Raw genomic sequence first — 18,165 nt, 5'->3', positions numbered from 1 at the left:
GTTAACACCTCCCTTGACATCAGCTCAGATACAGATCCATCTGTATGTCTACATCTCACATCAATGGATGATTTCATTGGATTGGAGAAATGTATTCAACATTCCATCAAGTCTCCCATCGTATGCAGTCTTGTCTCCACTAAATGTCTACACGGAAGCCTCTGTCACACAGCCGGCCTTTCACCCACCTGAACTCTCAAGAATCCAGCCCAGAACCCATGCAGGTGGACACATCCAGTTTAATTTCGGCAGAGTGTCAATGGTGGCTGAACCAGAGGTTATGTCTATATTGTGGTGGCAGGGGATATGTCATAGCAGCATGCCCCATTCGACCTCCACGGCCAATGATCAAATGTTTGTTACTCACCCTTGGTTACATCTGTAACACTTAATGCTGGTACAACTTCTGTTACAGTTTCCACCCCTCTCGGCTCCGGTTCATCTGTGAACTTCGTCAGATGCTTTGAAGGCAACTCAACTTAGTAAAGAGGGTCAACGACTCAGTATATCGGATCCACTCCATAACCATTAAACCTCTTCTCAGGGGACCAGTACAACACTGCGTGGGACCTCACAGACTACGAGTGGGTTTATTACACGTTGAAGACATCATGCTGCTGGTTCATGAGAGTTCAACATCTGATATCACCTTGGGGCGCCCATGGTGAATTCAACATTCACCAGTTATCTTATGGTCTTCTAGAAACGTCCTAAAATGGGGTACCAAGTGCATCTTAAACTGTATTCCCTCTTTACCCATTGTAAAACAATATCACTCACTCCAGGAAACCCTACCCATTGCCTACAACCACAACCACTATTGAAAGCCCAGTAAACCTTACCTCCACTGACATCCTCTAATGCTATTCCCAGTTTCAGGACATCATCTGCTCCAACGTGCCACTCAACTCCCGACACATCGACCATGGGACTATGCGATTGACATTTTACCCAGAGAACCAGTGCCTAAAAGGAAAGATTTACCCACTGTCACTCCCAGAACAGAAGGCCATGGAAGAATACGTGGAGGAGGCACTTAAACAGGGCTATATTAGACTAGCAACTTTCCCTGCTGCTTCCAGCTTTTTATTCGTGGCTAAAAAGGATGGTGGTTTGAGATTGTATTGATTACCATGCCCTCAACAAGGTGACCGTCAATTTCCAGTACCACCTTCTTCTCGTCCTATCTGCCCTGGAGCAATTGCGTGGAGCTACTATTTTCACCAAGCTGGACCTACGCAGTGCATATAACCTCATTTGCATCAGGGAGGTGGACAAATGGAAGACAGCTTTTATCACCCCAACAGGCCACTACGAGTACCGGGTGACGCCGTATGGCCTGGTAAACACCCCCTACGTCTTCCAGGGGTTCATGAATGAGGTGTTCCGAGAGTACCTCCATCAATTCAACCTAGTTTACATCAATGATATCCTGGTTTACTCCCGGAGCGAAACAGAACATCGTAAGCATGTCACACTTGTGTCGGATTAGCTGAGGAAGTTCCACCTGTATCTAAAAGCTGAAAAGTGCTCATTCCATCAGGTCTCCATGCAATTCCTCAGATACAACATCAGCTCTGAAGGCATCCAGATGGAGGAGGGGAAGGTGTGAGATCCTGGCCCACTCCAACCACCATAAAAGAGCTCCAATGTTTTCTTGGCTTCACCAATTTCATTTCAATTTCAAGTGAACACATCCCTTGACATCAGCTCACCCTCCATTTCCACCAAGAACAGTACTTCACCAGTCTGCCTTCACTTGTGCACAATTTGTAAATAAACACCCCTGCTTGGGTTCGAAACTCCATCTTTTGTCAGTAGTTACATAACATATATAGCGATTTCATAGGATTTTATTAGATCTCGTTTAGCTGACAAATTAAGTTACACTTACAAATGAAATTTGTATAGGTTAAATCAAGTAGAAATTGATCCTTAAGATAACAATTGTATAGTAGGAGAATAAGTGAATGAAAAGGGTGTGGTAATCTTGGGGTGAGTATGACACATTAAACTGCGATTGCGGATGTGGGTGATGCTTGACTGAGTATTACATTTTATTAATAAATAAACTCGATTTTAAAATGAGAAGAAATGTGTGTCATGAACAATGTCCAATGATAGAGAGTGCTTCCAGGGTGGAGTGTAAACTTAAGGTGCTCCATGTTCAAGGGTTCATGGGAGTCCAAAAACAAAAAGCTGTATCACCATGGCACTCTTATTAATTAAAAAGCCTTTATCATCACATTCCTTACTACATGAGTTAAAACAGCTCTCCTACATGTTTTGGCATGAGCCTTCCTCAGGGAGAGTAACAAACAAGCTTCACATTTGTAAGAGTAACATCACTCATTTAGTAAGTCACATGATCAACTAGTTAACTATAGTGTCAAACATTCGCTATTGTTAATTGTTTTTGTAATCAAAGAGAATATTACAAATAATACACACACACACACACACACACACACACACACACACACACACACACACACACACACACACACACACACAGACTAAAATCAAAATCCTCATTCAATCCAAATTGTTTAACCAAAAAGTCTCTATTTGACTAACTTTTTGTTCTCCATTACCTTTCCTGATTTAAATAATTGTATGGTCACAACATTGTATTATAACAGTTGTGAATTAATCTAAAATGTATAGCCATAGGATACTCTTCATTATCCTTCCGATTTTCCTTTAGATTTATCCTCACAATCTTGCTATTTGTCATACAAAGTCCTTGTCCTTTGTCATCCTACACAGTCTTTGAAATTGTCCAAAAGGTATGTTTTGTATCAATTTACGAGGATGGAAATTCTTAGCATGAATAACTGTATTTCTAACAGTAGGTTTCCTAAATATTGATGTATGTAAAAAGCCATCTTTATCTTCTCTAATTTCAAGGTCTAGAAAATGTATCTTTTCCTTATTGTACTACAGAAATAGTTTAACATTTGAGTTGGTACTATTAAGATATTGGTGAAACGATATTAAATCTTCCTCTGAACCCGAAAAAATAGGATAACCTCTTCAATGTAACATCCCCACCAGATGATGTTATCTAGGAAGTGATTTGTTCTAGGATTCAATACATAATCATTTTCCCATTTACCAGCGTAGAAAGGACTGCACTTCATTTGTCAGCTCTTTTTATGACAATTCTATAATTTATCATCAGACTTGTAAGAAATTATATATTACTAAATTATTGATATTAATGTCACCAGTATGAAGCTTGTTTGTTACTCTCCCTGAGGAAGGCTCACGCCAAAACGCATAGAAAAATGCGATAATATAGGCTTTTTAATTAATAAGAGTGCGTCATGGTTACTAACTTAACCCCCATTCCCTGATGGTGGGAATGAGACGTTGTGTCGATGTAGTGACACTGGGGTGTCTATAAAGTCCTATATGTATGTCCTATATCTATAAAGACATATCTGATCTTTGAGAAAATGGCAATGAAAATTGAATAGTGGAATTTGCATGCCACTCCCCCAGACATACGGATTTGTGACAGCTGTGCCGCCTCCGAGGCGCCGAACGTGCCAGAAAAAAACGGTGCCCGGCGGTCGTGATAATGACAGCCGTGGACACAAGAATAGGGCCCAGGACGTGAGGAAATGGCTCTTTACTTGAGAAAGTGGGTACCGCAACCTGTTGGGTGTGCGGCAAAATCAAAAGAAAATGGAAATCAGGATTCTCTGCCCGGCCCTCCACCAGGGGAAGGAGTGGTCTTCTTACCAGATTCCGAAGTGCAGATTCTGGACCTCCTGGGCAGCCCATCTCAGGGGTGCTTCGAAGCCTTCCTGGTGGCCGGCAGTTAGACGAGTGGCATCTGCTTCCTGCGGGTGGCTGCACACTGAGGCCGGCCCACTGGGGCGGGCTGTGGTGGAGCCGGTGTTACCTCTGCAGGGGGACGCACTTGGCGACGAGCAGATGGGGTGCAGGATCTTGAGCCACGCTGGGCAAGGATGTGTTGAATTGCCTCCGTCTGCTTCCTCACCGTCGAAAACTGCTGGGCAAAGTCTGTCGCCGAACAGGCCAACCTGGGAGGTAGGGCTGTCAAAGAATCGAACCTTGTCGGCCTCTCTCGACTTGACCAGGTTGAGCCAAAGGTGACGTTCCTGGACCACCACGGTCTTTCGCCTGCCCGAAAGACCGTGCCGTGACCTTCGTTGCCTGGAGGGCGAGATCGGTCGCAGAGCGCAGCTCCTGCATTAGTCTTGGGTCAGGACTACCCTCATGAAGTTCTTTAAGGGCCTTGGCTTGGTGCGCATCCAGCAGTGCCGTAGGACTTAGCCGCCAAGAGAGTGAGAGATGAATGGCTGGCAGAGTAATTCAGCTCAGTGAAATACAACCGCTCAGCTCTGAAGAAGTCTGAATGAGTGTTTGCATTCCATCTGCTTATATACCCATATGTCCGTTGGAGTGGCATGCAAATTCCACATGCCAATTTTCATTGGCCATTTTATCAAAGATCAAAGATGTCTGGGGCTCCCAGGAGCGACCCCTAGTGTCACTACATCGACACAACATCGAGTGAGTGACAGAGGGGGAAACATGGTTATCCAGCTTTTTGTTTTGGATAAATATATGTTGTGCTTGCACCTGCAAAAGTTGACACCACAATGCTAGGATGTTTTAAGTGGTTGCAAGTGAGTTCATATTTTTGTTGCTAGGCTGTAACCGGTGGGAGCTAGGGTGTTGCACTATGGTTTCTAGGGTGTTCTAGGTGCTTGGCCATTGCTTACTGGCAAAAGTCAAAGGAGTCCACCCCCAAGTCTCTATAATATTCTGATCTCCAGATTTGGCTCACATTCTTTAAATGTAAGAGATTTTTCACTTGTCTGGCAGGCAACAAAATATAATACCTAGGTTTAGGGGTTTTCAAATACTCTTTACCCTAAGAACGAGCAATAATAAATAATAATCGGTGCTTTCCTTAGCAAACCACTATTATAGAAATCACTGTGTGAGATTTTAAGAGTGGACAGGTCAGCTATTGCTCAGCCTCTCGGGAAAGAACAATTCTGGGTAGAATAGTGTGTAAACAGATGTGTGCTTGTATATGAAACATGAGTCCATTATAAGCGCAAACTCCCACATTCTGTTGTAGTGTGTGTGAACATGCAGAGAGGGATCTACTTGAGAACAGAAAATAATGATTCTTCCTTTGCGCACACATACAGTATCAACACAGAAACTTCATGGATGGTGGACCCAAACAGACGATCGTTACAGAATGAACCATTAATCAACACACACACACACACACACACACACACACACACACACACACACACACACACACACACACACACACACACACACACACACACACACACACACACACACAAATATAAACATCAAAGAACACTTTAGTTTTATGCCCATCATATGATAAACATAATTTCATATGCAGCCCTTACAAAATTTAGGTTAGCATAACTCAAATTTAAAATTGTGTCATAATTTATTCTCCCTCATGATGGTCCAAATCGTTTTGAGTTTCTTCTGTGGAACATAAAAAGTTAGACAGAGTTTTTTTTTTATTGCAACACTTAATAAGGTTCCATTTGTTAACATTAGTTAATACAAACTATCACTGAACAATACTTTTCAGCATTTATTAATCTTTGTTCATGTTAATTTCAACATATAGTAATTAGCGATGTCGAGTAAAATGTTTAATCATGATTAATCGCATAATTTTCCGTAGATAATTGGGATAAATTGCAGATTTTAAAAGTGTTGAAATTGGACTGTAAATACTGTATACTTCTTTTCCTGTCAAAATGCATTTATTTCCTTCTTAGGAAAGAAAACAAAACAATGTAACAATATAAAGCTTTACAAACATTTTACAAACAAAGATTTCCACAGTATAAAGATAGAAATGCACTAAAATAGCACTAATTAAAGAACATTAAACGCTTCCCAAAGTGTAAGTGAGAAATTGACTAATTGAAAGAACTAGTCCCCGCATAGGTTGCATATTCATTACAATAGGCATTAAATTACTTAAACTCTCATCTTCCACAATATTAATCTGACAGTAGACTGTGGCTATCCGCTTTTTTACATTAATTATGAAGCCGTGTTCGTGATTCACGTCAGGGCATGTCTCAAGCAAGACAAAAACATCTCATTCTGTGTTTTAGTGATAGTTAAGACTTGCCGTGCTTCTGTGGCAATTAAAATGCAGCTTACTTAGGTTGAAAAATTATTGATTTCCGTCACAAGTCCCATCTAGGCTTGTATTGTACATTAAATTGCATTAAGAGCTCCTTTCCCCGTCATTTTATCACTGGCAAGGTGGCTATGTCTCATTTCGGAGGCTGTTGCTAAGTAGAATGCATCCTCTCTAGGCAGCCGTATATAGAGCGTCCTCAACTTAGAAATAGCTTTGTTTAACGAGACGAAAACAGAAAAATAATGAATCATGGTTGCTATGTAGCAACACTCTGAAACTGCACGAGGGCTCTGAGTGAGAAGGTAATCTCTTAGGTAAACTTTAGGAGAGTTATAATGATGTAGAGATAAAAGAAAATGGATTTTCTTCATAATATTTTATATTTATATTTATGCATTTGGCAGACGCTTTTATCCAAAGTGACTTACAGTGCAATTATTACAGGGACAATCCCCCCGTAGCAACCTGGAGTTAAGTGCCTTACTCAAGGACACAATGGTGGTGGCCATGGGGATCAAACCATCGACCTTCTGATTAACAGTTATGTGCTTTAGCACATGTGCTTTAGCCGTGGAGATGCACGACGTTGACAAAGCCGCTTTCAATAAAAGAGCGATTTCCTCACTTCCTGGGTCATCAGACCGGTGTGCGCCATTCTCACGGCACCCTGGCACCAAAACCTTACAGTCCCGGCTCCCCAGACATGGCCATCTCGCCTCCGGACCCACGACTGCCCAGCCCTGGCAGGCCAGCGTTGACGAGTCTCAAGGACGTCCCTACAGAACCCCCTCCTCTGTCTACAACCTGCCCCCTGCCAGGTGCGCGGAGCAAGGTAAGTGCTTTGAGCTTTTTTCTCAGCACCCAAGCCTCGGGACGTGTGTTTGCCTCCCGACGCACTATTACCTCCTCCTCCCCCCCGCCACGAGGCCCCACCCGGTACGTCCAAAACGATCACCCCGATAGTGCCCCTCGCACGGAGCTTAGACGCATGGCTTGCGCTTCCCAGCCCATCGCGTTGGCTGGCCAGGCTCCCGCCTTGTTTCAGCGGTATTCGCTCCACTCCGTTGCGTGGCGAAAACGCCAGCACCTTACGAGCAGAGATTGACACTCTGCTACTCAAGGACGTGATAAAGCCTGTCCCTCCAGCCGAGATGAAGGGTTTCTACAGCCCTTCATCGTACCCAAAAAAGGCGGTGGGTTGCGGCCAATCTTGGACTTGCGAGTTCTCAACCGGACTTTACACAGACTCCCGTTAAAAATGCTCACGCAGAGGTGAATTTTAACCTGTGTTCGGCATCAAGATTGGTTTGCGGTGGTACACGCATACTTCCACATCTCCATTTTGCCTCGACACCGACCCTTCTTCCGGTTCGCGTTCGATGGCCAGGCGTAGCAGTACAAGGTCCTCCCCTTCGGCCTGTCCCTGTCCTCTCACGTCTTCACCAAGGTCGCAAAGGCAGCCCTGCAGGAAAGGGGCATACGCATACTCAATTACCTCGACGACTGGCTCAACCTAGTACACTCTCGAGAGTTACTATGCGCCCACAGGGACAAGGTCAACTGGGAAAAGAGCAAGCTCTCTCCGGTTCAGAGCATCTCCTTTCTCGTTTTGTAGTTAGACTCGCCTCAAGGCAGAGCGCGCACAGTCAGTGCTTACGTGCCTGGTGACAGCTCCACCCCCAGGTGGTCCAGCTGATTTGGGGCCGCTTCGGCAGGGCACAGATAGATCTCTTTGCCTCCCAAGACGCTCTGGTACTCCCTATCGGAGGCCCCTCTCGGCACAGATGCCAAGCCAGAGCTCCCTATACCAGGCAACTTTACGCCCTCAAGTGGCGTCTGTTCTGCTATTGCAGCCCACCACGACGCAGTAGACGGCATGACCCTAGGTAAGAATAACTTGATTATCAGGTTCCTAAGGAGGTGCCCGGAGGTTAAATCCTTCCCAGCCGCTTGAGCTCAAAGCCCTCTCCTTGAAGATGGCCCTCCTGATCGTGCTTGCTTCCATCAAGAGGGTTGGGGACCTGCAAGCGTTCTCTGTCAGCGACACTTGCCTGGAGTTCGGTCCGGCTGATGCTCACGTCATCCTAAGACGGCGACTGGGCTACGTGCCCAAGGTTCCTACGACCTCCTTCAGGGACCAAGTCGTGAACCTGCAAGCACTGCCCTGGGAGGAGGCAGACCTAGCCTCTCCGTTGCTGTGTCCGGTACGTGCTTTGCATATCTACATGGACCTCACACAGCTCTTTGTTTGCTTTGGCGGGCGGCGGAAAGGGAACACAGTCACCAAACAGAGGTTATCTCACTGGGTTGTTGATGCTACTTCTCTAGCCTATCAAAGCCAGGCCGTGCCCCCTGTGCCCACGAATCGACAAAACGTTGAGTGAGTGACAGAAGGGGAACATCATGTAACCTCCATTCCCCGATGGAAGCAACGAGACGTCATGTTCCTCTCACTACAATCGACACAACGTCTCGTTCCTTCCATTGGGGAATGGAGGTTACAACAGTAACCATTACGTTTGTTTCCATTGACGCAAATAATTGTGGGTTGTGAGTGCCAATGAAGGATACACCCACTGCATCCTCCGGATTCCTGTGAGAGAAGGTCGCATTTGAACACTACATTCAGTGTGTCCTACTCCCTTTTCTGAAAGAAACCACCTTTCTGATGTTTTTTTTTTATTAACTAACATTAACAAAGATTAATAAATGCTGTAAAAATAGATATTGTTCATTGTTAGTTCATGATGCCCAGTGCAACTATTGTGAACAAATGGAACTTATTTGTAAAGCTTTGTAATTTGTTTCCATGTAAATTCTATTTATTAAAATAAATAATTGCTAGTCTCAAGGGAAATAAATTATAATTATTATTATAGTTAATAATGATATATTCTGAATTTCTTGCTAAAAGCAAAGAAAATAACTTTAATCATTATACCTTAATTATAACAGTAATTATTATAATTAGTTAATTATTATTTTTGCCATAATTATGCAGCGTTAATAGACAGTGCTGCCCATTGCTCGTGAAATTCTTATGAATACTCAATGTTGGGCACTACAACTAAAGTCTGACTTAAATCAAGGTAGATATGGGTCAAGAGCACTACGTTAAGGGTTTATAATAATAACACAAATAATTATAATGAACTGATCATATGAGTTAAAATATAATTGCCATGGTCTATGTTTACTCACCAGCAATGGAAAAGTGCACACAGAGAAAAGAAGACAGAAGCACATGTAAAACTAGATTTAAAGCGTGAGACACAAACAGAATGAAAAGCACAGGAAGCTGAATAAATAATCTATACTGACAAACATAGCAATAATCTGAGATCTGAATGAAGATGGGCAGGTGAAAGAGCATTTTAACTGGTTTTATTATGTATAGATCAATGAAATGCATTTTTTAGTAATTGAGTGAGTATAATGGGCATACATAACATTTCCAAGGCTCTCACACTAATTAAAACACACAAGTGTACAATATTAGACTTATAAGATAACATAACATCATGTAATATCAGCCTTAGTATGTAATGTACAACATACAAAAAATATTTTATTGCTTTTAAGCCAGGTGTTATAACAGTGGGTAAATGCAAAATCACATGAGAGTGTTGCTGATTAATATGAATGAGAGCTTTAATTCAGATATAAACAGAAAGAGACAGAACAGTTTAATAGAAATATTTCTTACCTCTCTTTGTACTCCAATCACATAGAATGTTTTCCCTTCAAACTTAAATTTGCTGACATCTGCCCTGCATGAATCACACAACGGTCATTCAAAATGATCAATGATCCTTACACTACATAATAGATCCATTACATTATTTTGAAAGATGCTTAAGAGTTTTGTCTGAGACAGACTATGTAATCTTCTCTGTTTTAGATTTATCTGCCTTTAAATGTCATGTTAAAAGGAACTGAGGTTGTTCACTTTACAAATTTGCAGCAGACTATATGCTAATGGTCAAAAGTTTGGCTACATGAGACTAGACCTGGTAGAGTGATGGAGATGAGGAAAATTTAAGCTAAGGATAAGAAGTTCCTTAGAGTTACCATTTTAAAAGGTGGATCCGCTTATTTCCCTGGAAAACCACAAACCCTCTTCCAGTGAATCCCAGGAAGGCTGTGGATCCTGTGAAATCCTATAAGGAATTACAGCAAACCACAACTGCTTAATATTCAGAGCATAAATGCTGTTAACATTTCTAAGAGAATGATTTTTAAAAAAAGGGGCGAAGGCTTTGAGAATATCTGAGTGATGTTTCAGTATGAGAGAACACTTATCTCTGAAATTACTCGATAATTAACCTCCATATCACTGCACTGGTGTCTACCAAACAAAGAGTCAACTAAAGCACATTACAACGATATCGGGCAGAAGAGGCTACAATGAACAGTGCAAAAATGGCAAGGTTAAAGCAATGTGTGAGAACTATACAGCATCAATTACAAGTCCAACAGAATGACATTTGGACCTTGCAGGGATGTGGATCGACTCCATACGTGTCCAAAGTGTGCGCCCTCTGAAGAAGGTTTAACTCCGCGAGTGCAGGACACTGTCCCCTACAGAAATAAACAAAAGATCTTATAATCTAAAATCTCTCTTTGTTTTTAATCTCACTTTGAGGGAAACAACATAATACTTTTGTTGTTAAATATACTATTCAACTAGATTTGGTTGTTTAATGGGAGTTCATTTTCTCTCACCTCAGCTCATTCTGATGGATCTCCATGATCTTGCGTTCCAGTTTGAGGGACTGTTTGGGGAAAAGCTTGAAGTCACTGATGTAGTCTGCAGGATGTTCCTCAGGGTCATAATCTCCAAGCTCAGCTACAACAAGACAGACAACCTTAATGAAAATTTTCACTCAAAATTCAAACGTATGTTACTAATAGTAGTTATATGACTTGTTTGATACATTCCAAGTCTTCTGAAGACGTAGGATAGGTTTGTGTGAAAATTTGAGAGCTACGGTGAATATTTTCAGTGAATAATTATTTAAATTATTAACTGTTCCTCATGCAAATGTATAGAATGGCTACAGAAGACTTGGAATATAGGTCACAAGTCGCAGGCACTACTTTTATGATGGTTTTAAGGTGCTTTTTTTGCCCTGGTCACTGTATGCTTTGTTGTATGGAAAAGTGCAGCGTGGAGATTCTTCTAAACTTCTCTTTTTGTGTTTAACAGAAGAAAGAAAGTCAGAAACATTTGAAATTATATGAAGGAGAGTCTATGATGACAGAATTCCCTCTAAAACTCAGAAAAGAAATGTGAAAGAGCTGACAGGATGTATGGAGTCTGTAATCTGTGTTCAAATACACATATGATTATTCACTCATTTGATCTTTATATTAACCAGAAACTGACCTTACGTTTCTTTTGAGAGTAGGGAACATCTAAGAAATATTTAGAAATATGACTTAATTAGTTTACAAAATGCCTTGGGAACACTGTATTCTTAATATTGTGAGTCTGCTGTCAACTAATACTCAAATATGTTTTTGGTACCTTACAAAATGAAATGAAATGTGTGAATGTGTTGTCTCAAAATAAGGTTGTAGACTCACCCTGTACTATACAGGCTCCAAGATACGCAGCATCAGCAAATGGACATAACAGCCTACCATGGTACACATCTCTCTTCAGCTGTAGATACAACAGGTACCTGACCAGAGAGACAGATGGAGAAACAACAATAAAGGAGACATTTGAAAACACAGCTGATGATAGTTTCAATAGTGGATTCCATTTCAATGGATACACCCAATGACCTTTTAAATATGGCCCATATCAGACACCTGTTTAAAAAAGTGACACTCCTAAACTGACTATTTCACATATGTAAAAAACATTTTTTAAAAACATACCCCGTTAATCATATTGTCAGCAAATATCATAATACCACTTAATATTATTTCACTTTTTTTTTTACTTGAAACTATAACATTTGGATTTCCAACCTTAATTCTATTCATTAGAATTCACATTTTAACCACTATAGTCACCGTTCAAAGCAGATGATGCAACTAAGTAAACACTTTCCGTGTAATATGTTATGTTGTGCAATAAATTATAAAATGAGTTCAGGCATGAAACTCTGGATGGTGCAAATTGATAGGTTCTTTGAACTTGTTATCTTTTAGCCAATCAGCTCTTTCACATATGATATGTCAAGCAAATCGGCTCATATTGTGTAAGCTGATAGGTCCCTTGATGTGTAATCGTGTAGCCAATCAATTGCGTTCACTTTCTTTCCCTAACATTAAAATTTGCTCAGTTTGCTGTTTCACTGCAGCGAGCTGTGAGTTTTCTCTGAAACCCTCCTCCTCACCAGCTCCACAGGTCTGTATATGTATTTATGTAAAATTGTGTAGCAGCATGTCATACGTGCTTGATGCAGCATGTCTTGTGTTTTTCGAATTGTGCAGCAGCATGCCCACATGCTTAACTCAGTATGTCTGCATATGTTCTAGCAGTAGCAAGTCTCAGTCAGCCAAGACCAATATCCTATCAATATGTTGTACTAGGGGTGGGTGAAATGACCAAAACCTTATATCACAACATGAGTATTTTTATATCACGATAATAATATATATCAGGATATAGCACATTTATTTATTTATTTTGGAAAATCAATATAAATTGTTTAAATAACCATACTGTACCCGTTTTAATAACTTCTCTTCTTTTTTTACTTGTTTGGGAGTCATCTCGTTCTGTTGAGATGTTTTTCAAGGTTTTTTCTGAGTCAAAAATGATTGAGCATCGCAAGTGATCCAGCTCTGCACTGTCTTCTGGACTTGTGCACTCTTGCATGCTTTAGTGATAACGCCTGTGATATCATTCACAAAAAACACAGATGAGAGTGTCAGATGGGAAGCGTATTAAGCGTGAATGAAATGCCAAACGCAAGATGAATGTAATTGAATTTGCTTTGGCAGCCGGCAAAAAAAAATGTCATGCCATAAAAACTTTTCATGTTTCTTAAATTCTGTCAGTCTCACGTGCAGCCCTGCCCACAGATAGATAAGCCTGTGCGAACATGAATATTTTCATATCGCGATAAACGTGATATAGCAAAATCTCTATCGATTGACACTTAATATCGTCACGATGAACTATATCGTCATATCACCTGGCCCAATGTCGTACCTATATTAACATGCAATATCTTACTGAGAGTTGTTATGACTGAATTATAGATTGATTCAAGGGTAAATAAAGCATGCAATGATAGCGAATGTTCTGTTAGATTACAATAAAAATAAATGCATGAAACCTGACTGTTCCTCCTGAAGTTATGTTGAAATTTGTTTCCGATTTATTTTCAAAATCAAAGTGACCCAGATCGGCAATGATAATGTCAAATTCACAGTGGTTTTGCAAGTGTAGGCACAAACACTTCAGTGAAAATGACTGCAGGGTAAAAATGTCGATCAGATTGCTTATATTCACTGGACAGCTAGCTTTGCTCCATTACACCAACATTTTACATAGGAATTTTAGATTTTGAGCACCTGCTACTTATTAAATCCTCTGCATTAATGCTTATACATACACCTCATAAAGGGTAACTGAATTGATAATGACACTAAAGAGTGATTGGATTTTAGTTAATTAATCCTTATGTTATTTTCTGGTAATTTTGGTAAATTACGGACGGTGGTGCAACAGAGAGAGAGCGTTTACGGGCAGCTGTCCGTCATATGTGTGTGTTTGTATCTTTTTGTTCTTCATTAAAAAGTTGTTTATATCATCAAGCCAGTTCTCGCCTCCTCCTCTCCAATAATCCCTTTACAATATATATATATATATATATATATATATATATATATATATATATATATATATTATTATTTTTTTTTTTTACTTAATTAAATTTTAATAAAACTTTATTCACACAACACATGGCATCTGAAAACACACACACACACAAATTTGACTATTGTGTTTAAATGTTTTGGGTTTTATTGGTCCAGTTGCTAGGGAGGGTAGAGTTGCATGGGGTAACCTCCTCGTGGTCACTACAACGTGATTCTCGCTCTCGGTGAAGCCTGTGGTGAGTTGTGCTTGGTTGCTGCAGAGAATAGTGTGCGGTAATGCGCTCAACAAGCCACATGATAAAATGTGCGTGTAGGGCGGGGCCGGAACGATGCAAGCCTGGTCCATAATCAGTGAGTTTATTTTCTCTCTCTCTCTCTCTGTCCCTGTCGCTCCATATGTCCTTTCCCCCTATTTTGTTTTTATGTTGTTTTTCCCCACCTGTTTCCTCCCAGGTCGAGGAAGGCGGGGATGACCAGCTGGCGCAAGATACCAGAGCCCCCAGCATGACGTACATTATTTATATTGTCAAGCCAATTTTTGCCTCCTCCTTGTCAATCTTAACTCCTTTACAGTGTGGATTGAAGGTCTCAGATGCGACGGCAACTGAGATTCGTCCTCTGCCACCCGGATTGAATCACTACGCCACCACGAGGACTTAGAGCACATTGGGAATTGGACATTCCAAATTGGGTAGAAAAAGGGGAGAAAATTATACAAAAAAATTTTGCCACTGGAAATTAATTGATTAGAATAAAAAATACAGAAATATTACATGTTCAGTAGCATCCCAATTCTTTAGATGACATTGCACAAATACACACACACACACACACACGCGCGCGCGCGCGCACGCCCACACACTGTGTGTTGAGCACCCTTTTGTCCTTCATCTTTCCAAGTACTGCACACTCTTTGAGGAATGTTTCAAGATCTACTTATCATATTAAATTGAGTTTGGGGATGTTTGAATCAGAATAGTCACAATATGTCATTGTCTATGTTATACATGTTTCAGGAAGTAATAAGGAAAAACGTGACAAAAAGACACTTCTGTTTATTATATTCAATGAATCCTTCTATCAATAAAAATATATTTAAAAAATATGTTCAAAAAGAGAGTACAGAACCATAATTACTAAAAAAAAAAGAAGTTAATAAAAAGATCAAATGCAATATCTTGGGTCTTGTGATAATATATGCAATATGAGAGATTTATAAACAATCTTAGTGGGATGGCCATTTTTGACCGGGAACACAAAATGTGTTAGCACAAAACAAACATAACATGGGTTAAGATTAAAAAATAAAAAAAAATGTTTATATGTTTGTAAGACAAGGAAAGTGTATTAACAAAGAAAGAAAAGAATGAAAACAGAGCATATTTTTATTTTATGTTTGTTACGCATTTGTGTCTGCCAATGTGTACTTGCATAAAGAGTGTTTCTGACCTCACAGTTTTTACAACACTGCACTCAAATTCAAATTTCCAATTAAATATTAAAGATCAAGAGTGGTAGAGAAAGATACATAGTTGTTTTATATGTCAAAGTGAGCTTTAACAGAATAAAATCTAGTATGCAGTAGAAAATAGCTCAAAAAGGCACATTAATGCATTTTCGTCCATCTCAAACCATTCCTTCCTGTTTCACAGGATGTAACTCATTTAACCCAAATAAACTCAGACTATCTGGACTCCAAATACACACACACACACACACATACACATGGATACATGCCATGTACTCTCTCAATCTCTTGTCCAACCACAGGATCTCCCTTTTCAATGCACTGAGAAAGCATGGACGATACAGAGAGACAGAAAGATTTATCTTCACAGTTCAGATGGTGTTCATGCACAAAGCATCATGTTGTGTAAGCAGTACTAATGACTTAGTCTCACTAACAATCTGTAAGAGTTTAAGTGGGCGAGTGTGGGTCTGAGTGTGTGTTTCTTTCTTTATTTATTTATCAAAGCTTGTTTTTGGAACAAAAATAATAAAAAACAAATCCATTAAAGGGTTAGTTCACCCAAAAATGAAAATTATTCTATAAATTACTTGCCCTCAAGCCATACTAAGTGTATATAACAATTATATACTATAATATTCTGGTAACGGCCATCTGCGCGTTCACTGGTTCTTCTATCCTCTGTGCATTCTTCGCTTCTCACCGGCGCTTACGCTATGTGCCTATGTCATACGCCAGAATTCGACTCTCTCATGAACGGGCGGACGGCCGTTACCGGAAGCCAGTGATTATAGTTGATAAAGTTAAAAATATGGATATTTTTCTTACAAAAACACATAGCTTCGCTTCAGAAGGCTTTTATTATCCCCCTGGAGCTGTATGGATTACTTTTTTGATGGATGCGCATTTATGGGCTTCAAAATCTAAGGTGCCATTCATTCCCATTGTAAAGCTTGGAAGAGCTAGGATATTTTTTAATATAACTCCGATTGTGTTTGGCTGAAAGAAGAAAGTAATATACAATTAGGATGGCTTAAGAGCGAGTAATTTATGGTATAAGTTTCATTATTGGGTGAACTAACTCTTTAAATAACGAAATAAATTCATTCTTGGCATTAAAAAAAAAGCAGAAACATCTAATAAAAAATTGCAGATTAAAAGAAATGCGGACAAAAAACATTTGTTGAGATTTTTAGGGCCCGAGCACCGAGGTGCAAGGACCCTATTGTATCTGCTCCACTTATTATTATTCCATATTCTTTTTTTCCAAAGTGAAGCGCATTTTTGAGGATCTAAACATCCTCGAAAGATCATGAAACTTTGCACACACCTCAAAAGTGGTGAAAATGTACATCTGATACAGATTTTAGAATTAAGTGTTGCAAAATGGCTCGATAAAATGTCAACAAAGCAGCCCTTCTGCCACATTTCACCTACACATAAGAAAATTGGTAGGCATATGTAACATGTCAACACGTACAGAAAGTCTCTGAGAGCCATATCCTAAACCCAACAGGAAGTCAGCCATTTTTATTTTTCTCAAATTTTGCCATTTCCAGGCCTCATACTTTAACGAACTCCTCCAAGAGATTAAATCTGATCAACAACATCATATTCAGTCAGTCTAATCTAAGGGCCTTTGTGATGCTAAATGACAAAGCTTTTGAGTTTTCTTTGAACGGCGTGTCTGACATAATTCGATGTTTCGCCATGAAACAGAAAGCTGTTGTAACTCAAACTTACAATGTCCAATCTGCCCCAAACTTCACATGTTTAATAACAGTCCCGGCCTGAATACACCTACAAGCCAATATTAAGTTATAGTTATAGCGCCACCTACTGGCAACAGGAAGTGGCATGTTTTGATCAATAGTTATACAAGTCGTATTTGTTGTGAAGTAATACGAGTCTTACATCAGGAAAAAAATTACTTTCCAGTCAGATGCAGCTGAAGCAGGCCTACTAAACTGCCTAAGAAAAACACGTTGTCTTGTTTAAATATCTGCTGTGATATAAGATTCTGTCAGGCTATATGTCAGTATCATTATTCTAATGTTATTTCCATATCTTTGATCAAATTTGTTGTGAAATAAAAAGTCTTAACCTCCTTAACTCTCCTGTCCTCTCAAAATTACATACAAATACATGACCTGAAGAATGAAATACATCATAACATAAAAAGTGCTACAAAAATTGAATGCCATTCCCCTGGCACAGCAGCCCCAACGTGCACCAGGGTGCAAGGGCACATTCATCGCTGCTTGCAGCTTTAATTTAATTTTATTTTTTCTGAAGAAGCCTATTGAGAAAAAACAAAAAATCACTTTCTAAAAAAAATAAAAAATAAATTAAAAAAATTGGAGTTCAGGGCTTCCATATGTTTCACAAAAAAAAAAAAAAACTTATTTTGAAAATGTATTTTTTACAAATATAAATTTCTTAAATTTTTTGAAACAAGCATTTTATCAATGTAACAAAGCAGGGGGACATTTAGAATGAAGTAAGCACACAAACAACACAGATAGAAGTGACTGAAGTGGCCATTTGAACAACTGCCTTGCACTGTGCACCAGAGTTTTAGTGCTAGCCAACATGTCCAGGAATGACAACTTTTGCCAGATAATTTGGAAAAAAATCAGCGCATCTCATC

General features: G+C 39.9%; 1 protein-coding gene across 1 annotated transcript in view; it reads right to left on the bottom strand.

The window, feature by feature from the left end:
• The window catches only part of LOC127621393 (FERM domain-containing protein 3-like), a 102,039-nt gene that overhangs the window by 42,098 nt on the left and 41,776 nt on the right, over positions 1-18,165 (bottom strand). Inside the window, exons 5-9 of the mRNA XM_052094963.1 lie at positions 11,792-11,889; positions 10,928-11,051; positions 10,696-10,783; positions 10,274-10,362; positions 9,909-9,972 (exon numbers count right to left, since the gene is read on the bottom strand). Coding sequence (XP_051950923.1) covers positions 9,909-9,972; positions 10,274-10,362; positions 10,696-10,783; positions 10,928-11,051; positions 11,792-11,889 — 463 coding nt within the window. The remainder of the gene's footprint in view (positions 1-9,908; positions 9,973-10,273; positions 10,363-10,695; positions 10,784-10,927; positions 11,052-11,791; positions 11,890-18,165) is intronic.

Source organism: Xyrauchen texanus, chromosome 27 (genome assembly GCF_025860055.1).
Source record: "Xyrauchen texanus isolate HMW12.3.18 chromosome 27, RBS_HiC_50CHRs, whole genome shotgun sequence".
NCBI classification, from domain to species: Eukaryota; Metazoa; Chordata; class Actinopteri; order Cypriniformes; family Catostomidae; genus Xyrauchen; species Xyrauchen texanus.
This window is presented reverse-complemented; position numbering and strand designations above follow the sequence as displayed.